The 8,411-nt window shown below is 41.7% G+C and overlaps 1 protein-coding gene across 3 annotated transcripts in view; it reads left to right on the top strand.

Moving 5' to 3' along the window:
- The first annotated feature begins 1,858 nt into the window (after positions 1–1,858).
- Positions 1,859–8,411, top strand: part of FYB1 (FYN binding protein 1) — a 152,721-nt gene continuing 146,168 nt past the window's right edge. For 2 of the 3 annotated variants that reach the window (XM_066240128.1, XM_066240092.1), the window contains exon 1: positions 7,250–7,357. In XM_066240128.1, the coding sequence (XP_066096225.1) occupies positions 7,355–7,357 (3 nt within the window). In that variant the 5' untranslated portion in view covers positions 7,250–7,354. Of the gene's footprint in view, positions 1,947–7,249; positions 7,358–8,411 lie in introns of those variants that run through there. The other variant, XM_066240120.1, reaches the window with a different exon arrangement.

The following is an 8,411-nucleotide window of genomic DNA, read 5'->3' as shown; positions in this document are numbered from 1 at the left end:
CCTTTGTCATCCTATCTGAGTCTGTAAAATCCCAACATACCTCTATTATTTTCCAAACTTTCTGGCCTAATCTTCCTTTTGGGAAGAAAGTTGGGAATGAATGAATGAACCCATTTTTTCATATAGCACTTTTTCTTTCTTTCACTCATTAAAATGCAAATTACGCTTTACAAATTGTTAAGCAGGATGACCAGCCCAATAATGGTACATATTTTGATGATGTCAGTTAAATCTCCTTGTCTTGGAAACCCAGTGAGATAACTGAATTACAACTTGGATTCTGCTTTGAAGAAGCATATACAAGGAATAAAGAGACTATCAAAAGCCACAAGAGAAAAGTACAAGACTAACAGACTCCACTGAGCATTCTGAGTCCCCCAAAACCCAAGAAGAGGGTAAGATATAAAATATAGCCAAAACAGCAGAAGAAAGTGGTGAGTAAATTAACATATAACAGAATTCTCTTCAAGCTTTGTTCTTTTCTCTCTTTGCCTTCCAAGTTAATTATTTTGATAAATGACTTCTTAAGTAAAGTTTGGGTTATTTTTCCATTTTCTTACTTTGGCAGCTCTTTTAAAGTTTAGTAAACATTTGCTTGGGGTTGAGTTTAAATTATAAAGACAATTGTTTCAGCCCTGGCTGATTGGCTCAGTGGTAGAGCATCGGCCCAGCGTTGGATGTCCCGGGTTCAATTCTCAGCCAGGGCACACAGGAGAAGCGCCCATCTGCTTCTCCACCTTTCTCCCAATCCTTCCCCTCTATCTCTCTCTTCCCCTCCTGCAGCCAAGGCTCCATTGGAGCAAAGTTGGCCCGGGAGCTGAGGATGGCTCCGTGGCCTCCCCCTCAGGCGCTAGAATGACTGCGGTTGCAACAGAGCAACAGCCCAGATGGGCAAAGCATCACCCCATACTGGGCTTTCTGGGTAGATCCCGGTCAGGTGCATACGGGAGTCTGTCTGTCTGTTTCCCCACCTCTCACTTCAGAAATAAATAAATAAATAAAAATAAAGGACAATTGTTTCCTGCCTTTTTTGAATTTAAATAAAATTTCCTCATTCTATGGAATCTAGTGGGAACTCTTCATCTATTAGAAGATGAGTTCACTCTGTACTAAAGTTGATTAGTAAGTTATTTCTTCCAGAGCACTAATGTTCTGAAAGGCCTCCTTTCATCAAAAGTACAAAAGTACAAGAGTGAAAAAATATCCATTTTGTTTTCAAAACAAAAGTGAAAGAGAAATAAGCCAAACCAAGGAACTGCCCATTTCCTCCTGCACAACATTTTTAATCACACTTGGTCATATCCTGCCTTTTCCTAGCCACTTTCCTTTTGGATACTCCGTATCTCTCCAGGCAGGGAGACTAGAATTTCCTTGAATTTCTATGACTCTATTTTGTGAGTTTGAGTTGTTCTTTGCTGGCAAAGTTTGAAAGCATGCTGATAAAAAGAGTCAAGTCTACAAAATAATGAAGTTTCAGCTGACCAGACTCCTAGTATAGAAACTTGAGGGGTGGGGGTCACCTAACATTTCTGTGCTTTCTTTTCATCATCAAAAAGCAACAATGTAGTGATCATTATTTTAGCCAAGAAGAGTTCTTCTAATGCTTCTCATAAAGAATGGGCATCAAGGGAGGCTTGATAGAATTACTGTGCAAAGAGTATACTGCTTTTATCAGATTTTGAAAGGAACCCATGAGCCAAAACAAAAGGTTTAAAAAAAAATAAAAGTTGTTCTAGGAGCTTAGGGTGACAGAAGGAAGTTCAAAAATTAACTCTCACTGGAGGAGTTTCAAATTTATTTAGGCAGCCAGACTTAATGCAGCCCATGCAATGGGAGAACCACAAAAGCAAACGTATCACAGAGCTTCATTTCGTGGTGCAGTCTGCAGAAGTTCAGAAAAACGGGGAGATGAATAAGCAAGAAGCAAGGAAGGCTTCCTGGAAGAGGTGAGACTCAACCTTCCCATGTTCTCCTATCTCAGGGGTTTTCCCAGGCCTGTTTGTGCTGGACACTTAAAGTAGATGATCTTGTATTTCTACCTTAAAATGGTAGCCATTCAGATGATAAGGCAGAAATTGTCAAAGAGTATTTCTAACCCTCATTATTAACAATTTCAACCGTGCACTTTTTCAATCCTGTTAGAAACAACCTTGATGATACTGTTAAGTAGAAATGAGTAGGTAGTGTTACTTAAATTTTCACTAGTGCCCTCTTTCTCTCTTTTCCTGTAAATTGACTTTTAAAAATGAAGCTGTTTACTACCAACCACACACTGTCTCTGGGCCTCACGGTCTCCACCTAGCTGTCACCTTCAGTGACTACCAAAAGGACAGACTGATTTTACCATTGCCTGAGTAAAAGCTGTTTTCTAGAATGCAAGTTTATGATGAGACTGCATGCCCATGTACCTGAGGAATTTGAACCACTGTTGCAGTCTCTGAGCTACTTCTTCCTGCCACGGACAGTAATAATTGCAGTGCCCACACCATGCAAATATGACTTTATCTTCTTAGATCATATCACTACATTGTCTCTCGCCTTTATTGCATTTCCTGTTTCACCTTCCTGCTCAGGGTTGTATGTACTTAGTTGACTTGACAGAAAATGTACTCAGATATGTACTCTTTGAAATAGTTGTTGTAAGAAAAGTGATTATGCTCCAAAAACTAAAAAGTATAAACTTATTGGTGGATTATGAGTTAGGATTGAGAGCTTCAGCCCTTATCTGTTTTTCTCTTAGCCAAAATACTTCTCTTCAGTGTACATTTTTGAAAAACTGCTAAATTTATGTCAGGAACAACTAAAAATGACCATCATCTGAATTTAGAGATAAGCAGAAACTGAAATGGAGTTCAAGTGAAGGAACTGAAATTTGAAGTTCTTTTAACCAAAGACTTGTCCAATCAGCTACATTGTTAATAGAAATTTCTAGATTTCTAGTTGGCATGTAATTTTGTCCAACTTCCTGGTACAGAAAGTCATCGAACGACCAAGAGTAAATAGTTATTATGTAGTGTCTGGTGAAAATATGTTGGTAAACTTAGTAGTAAATAGTGTCAGCGTGTAGAATTATTTCTACCTGTAAGATTTGTCTGGGTCACCATCTCTCTGGCATGAGTTACCTGTGTGCTCCTCCTTTTGGAATCCTGCACCTGGTAATCACCCAGGGAAATTTAAAAAACACTGGCGCCCTGGTCTCAAAACTAGAGATTCTTATTTTTAGTGGTCTAGGGCAGTGATGAGCAATCTTTTGAGCTTGGTGTGTCAAAATTTGCCAAAAAACTGAGCATAACTGGGTGGTGGTGTGTCACTTAGAGAAAAAAACCCATAATTTTGCGATATTTATAGTTTAAATAACAAAAATGTATAATTGTAATATATAACTGTATTTAATAAACCAAAAACTAATTATTTATCTTACCTGCTTAGTGACTTTTTTTTTTTTTTCATTTTTCTGAAGCTGGAAATAGGGAGAGACAGTCAGACAGACTCCCGCATACGCCCGACCAGGATCCACCCGGCACGCCCACCAGGGGCACGCCCACCAGGGGCGATGCTCTGCCCATCCTGGGCGTCGCCATATTGCGACCAGAGCCACTCTAGCACCTGAGGCAGAGGCCATAGAGCCATCCCCAGCGCCCGGGCCATCTTTGCTCCAATGGAGCCTTGGCTGCGGGAGGGGAAGAGAGAGACAGAGAGGAAAGCGCAGCAGAGGGGTGGAGAAGCAAATGGGTGCCTCTCCTATGTGCCCTGGCCGGGAATCGAACCCGGGTCCTCCGCACACTAGGCCGATGCTCTACCGCTGAGCCAACCGGCCAGGGCCTTAGTGACTTTTTGTTCATCTGTCAGTGGTTTCTTTTGTTGGTCTTGATATTATTGAACTTGTGTGATGTGCTGTGAACTAAGATAAGTGAGGCGGAGGGGGAATTCTTTAACTAACCTGCCTATTAGTGACTTTTTTGTCGCTGAATTTCATTGGCTAAATCTTCAGTTGACGGTTGGTATTTTGTACACTTCAAGCCCAAGCAAGCGCTACTAACTTCATCTGTCAGTCTGTTTCTTTTATTGGTTTTGATATTATTTAACACTGAGAATAAGGTCTCACAAAAGTACATAGAGGGAAAAATTGTGAGTAAAGCCATTGCTATATTTTTCAGGGTACTAAAAGTGTCTGGTAATCGGTTCCAGGCACTCCAAATTTCCTGTTTGTAGTGGCACTCCTCTTGATTCTCCAAGCGGCACCTTTCCAGATTCTCAAGCTTTGACCTCAAGTCGACAAACACCTGAGCCCAGATGCTGTCTTAAAATTCTGCAAGATGCATCTTATGTAAATTAAGATGGCTGCCGCTATTTCTAGTGGCAGGAAATGGCACCCATAGCACAGGCCCTCACCTCTCCCAGCCTCCCCCTCACTTAACTCAGTAATGATGGTCAATTAGAAATCCACAACACCTCAGAACAGTAGATTGGATGATGGTTGCTGTGGTTATGTGGTTGCTGGTAATGGCGATCACAGGGCCCCCAGAGATACATCCCCCACGGCATTCCGCTGCTCCCTGCTCTGCCGGCCAGAAGCGAGGTCAAAGATCCTAACTGGAAGTCCCAGATCCTAACAGCCTAACTGGAAGTCCCAGATAGATGGTCTGTGCCGGAGTTCTATTGTTTTGGCCTATAGACCTCCGGCACAGAGTGTCTACGCTACAGCAAATGTTTACTGCACCTGGCCATGCAGGAGCCGAGGATGAAATGTCCTTCTCGGCATGCAGCCCCATACTTCTCTGGTATGTGGCTGTGTGTCATCGAAAATGGCTATGCATGTCATAGGTTCGCCATCATGGGTCTAGGGGTACAGCCTGGAAACTGGGTTTTTAAAAAGACCTCCAGGTGGTTTTAATGCACAGCCAGGTTGAGAACCACTGATTTAGACCCTCAGATGTCCCTGTACTGGGATCATCTCTGGTCCAGTAGATAGTGAAATAGAGGCTTTCTGATTATGCTGAAGAATGTCACCACTGTAAGGACGTCCAGCAATGGTTTTACATCTGATGGATGCCTGGTTCTCATAACTGGTTTTTTTGTGTGGTTTGTTTGTTTGTTTGTTTGTTTTGTGACAGAGACAGAGAGAGGGACAGATAGGGACAGACAGACAAGAGGGAGAGAGATGAAAAGCATCAATTCTTCGTTGGGGCACCTTAATTGTTCATTGATTGCTTTCTCATATGTGCCTTGATAAGGGGGCTACAGCACACTGAGTGACCCCTTGCTCAAGCCAGTGACCTTGGGTTCAAGCTGGTGAGCCTTGCTCAAACCAGATGAACCTGCGCTCAAGCTGGTGACCTCGAGGTCTCGAACCTAGGTCATCCACATTCCAGTCCGATGCTCTATCCACTGTGCAACCACCTGGTCAGGCTCATACCTGGTCTTGCCTTGTTCTTTCTCCTTCACTCATTCATTGTACATTTATTATGTGCTAGAGACTGTGCGATTTCAGATTGCTGGCTATCCTTCTAGCTCCTGACTACTCCTCAAGCCCCAGCCCTCTTTAAAATACCTGCCAGTTGCCTGACCTGTGGTGGCGCAGTGGGTAAAGCGTCGACCTGGAAATGCCGAGGTCGCCGGTTCAAAACCCTGGGCTTGCCTGGTCAAGGCATATATGGGAGTTGATGCTTCCTGCTCCTCCCTCCTTCTCTCTCTGTCTCTCTCCTCTCTCTCTCTCTCTCTGTCTCTCTGTCTCTCTCTCTCCCTCTCCCTCCTTCCTAAAAATGAATAAATAAAAAAAAAAAAAAAATTAAAATACCTGCCAGTTTTAGAGCAATATCAGCTTCCTTTCTACCCCTGAAACTCACCAAGCCCTGCTTTCCTGCCTTGTTCTGTCAATATTTCTTACCATACCTTAATTTTCAAAAACATTTTCATTTTAAGGAATAAATAAAGAACATCTTTTTAAAAAATAAAGGATTTTGTATTGCCACGATATAATTAATATTAGCTCATCATCAAATGAAGGTATTTAGTGCCTCTTGACTAGGTAAATGCAGTAATACTTACAAGACAGATCTAGACATTTGCATCGCCAATTATGGACTCGGTTGGATTTTCTTTGCAGTAAGAAACAAAGATGACACCTGACCAGGCAGTGGCGCAGTAAATAGAGCGTTGGACTGGGATACGGAAGGACCCAGGTTCGAGACCCTGAGGTCGCCAGCTTGAGCGCAGGCTCATCTGGTTTGAGCAAAAACTCACCAGCTTGGACCCAAGGTCGCTGGTTACTCGGTCTGCTGAAGGCCCATGGTCAAGGCACATATGAGAAAGCAATCAATGAACAACTAAGGTGTCAAAACGAAAAACTGATGTATGATGCTTCTCATCTCTCTTCATTCCTGTCTGTCTGTCCCTATCTATCCTTCTCTCTGTCCCTGTAAAAAAATAAATAAGTAAATAAAAATTTAGAAACAAAGATGATCTTTTGCCTTTGAAGTTACTTTAGGATTAAGCTATATATTCAAAATAAAAGAAATAAATCTGTGTACCAAGATATGTTTAGATAGATGTACTACAGTTGATCGGTGGGTAAACTACTTAGAATCAAATATCATGTTTTAACTCGAATTTCTGGTTCTCAAGTGGGAGGGATTAACGCATTAGGTGCTAATAAAAACTGCTGAAATATTAACACAAGCACCTAGATTGAAATATGCTTTATATTTTTAATTAAATGAATGACATCCTATGATAAACTTATATTTCCACCATTTAAATGTTGATGAGATTGGTTTAAATACATTTGAAATTGATGATTAAAATGACATGGTCCTTTTGTTTTTTTTTAAATTATAGTTATGCTTTCAACAAGCACTATATACTCAAAAAAGATGACAAAAAATCAGCAAAGAATAAAATAAGAATTATGTATAATACCTTCACCCAAATCAACCACTGTTAACATTGTAGAATGGGCCTTTCATTCATAGATGAGAAATTGATAGGTAGATGATAGATAGATCCAAAAATACAGACTTTGTATAAATCAGGTTAATAATGTACACAGAATATAATATCCAGATAATTAAAAAAAATTTTGTGTCCATTTTCCAACTTGACAACTTCTCCTGCAGTTGCCCTCATATTATTAAAGTGTAATAAACTGAATAAACCTGGCCAGTTACACAAATGTTCTCTGAGGGCTACGATAACATGCAAATAAACCCTACATATCAATGTGTGAAAGCTGGACAGACCACACAGTTCAAAAAAGGAAGTACATTCTGCAAAGCTAGTTTGCACATTCACTGTCCGAGCGCCAGCATCTTCGGGGTCGCTTCGTGCCAGGCACGTCCACTCTGTCTGATAAAAAATGGTAAGTAATCAATTTCTTGGCTCTCCCTGGTCTCCTGGCGAACATCTAATCCTCTCTAGTGAAGCAGAAATGGACGGGGTGCATTACGGCCAGGTCTCACGGCCTTGGGAATTTTTGCTTGTCCCCTCGTTGTTCCACTAGCAACTGAAGCTGTTGAGCCTTTATTATACCAGCGGAGAGCTGTGGCTTCAGGAGTTCCCTTTTCTTGTTCTAGCCTTCAGAAGAGAGGAAGAGCTATGCCTCAGAAAAAGGCAAGTTGTAGTTCTTGTCTTCTTCTCGTAACAGAGCTGGGGGTCAGAATGAGCAATGCAGTTAAATTTCCCATTGCTCTGTGGACCCCAGTCGAGAGTTCCAACGATTCGCACCAGCTAATGTGTAAAACACAGTGGGTTTTATAGAAAGAGCTCTTTTGTTTTTTTAAAAAATTGCATTTTTAAAATTATTTTAATTAAGAAAAGCAAACAACGCCCAACTAATCTAAATCGTAGGGACACGTTGTATTCCCAAAGTTAACTGAAAGTCATTATTTAAAGCACCCTTAAAATTGTGACCAGCTTCCCAGTTGTCCCATGAAAACCAACTTAACCTGCAATGTAGCTGAATGACAGTGTTAACATTCTGCTACATGGTTTCCTATTATTTCTCTGTAAAAATTGGCTGTTTTTATATATATAATATTCTTATGCTCCAGGGTCTAGAAGAGAGCCACTTTCTCTCCCACCCATGTCCCTGCGCAGCCCCCAGAACACTGGCGTTGGTTTTCCCTTCTCTAATCGTGGGATTACTTCCTTTACAGCTCCCAGGGAGAGGGTGGAGATTGCGACTCTTCTAGATTGTCACTGGGGGAGGGAAGACACTGGAATGGACAGTAAAGGGTTCATGGGATGCGTTTGTCCTCTGAGCAAGAGGGGAAAGTGTAGAGTGAGTGAAGGGAATCTGGACGCGGAGCAGAGAGGAGAGATGGGCTCAGAGTTTCGGGCACCGGAGAGGGGCATGCGCAGTGGTGAAGAAAGTGGTAGCAAAGCGCACCTGCAGGAGAAAGGCGGTCACCTAT

This window comes from Saccopteryx bilineata, chromosome 1, assembly GCF_036850765.1.
Source record: "Saccopteryx bilineata isolate mSacBil1 chromosome 1, mSacBil1_pri_phased_curated, whole genome shotgun sequence".
NCBI classification, from domain to species: Eukaryota; Metazoa; Chordata; class Mammalia; order Chiroptera; family Emballonuridae; genus Saccopteryx; species Saccopteryx bilineata.
This window is presented reverse-complemented; position numbering and strand designations above follow the sequence as displayed.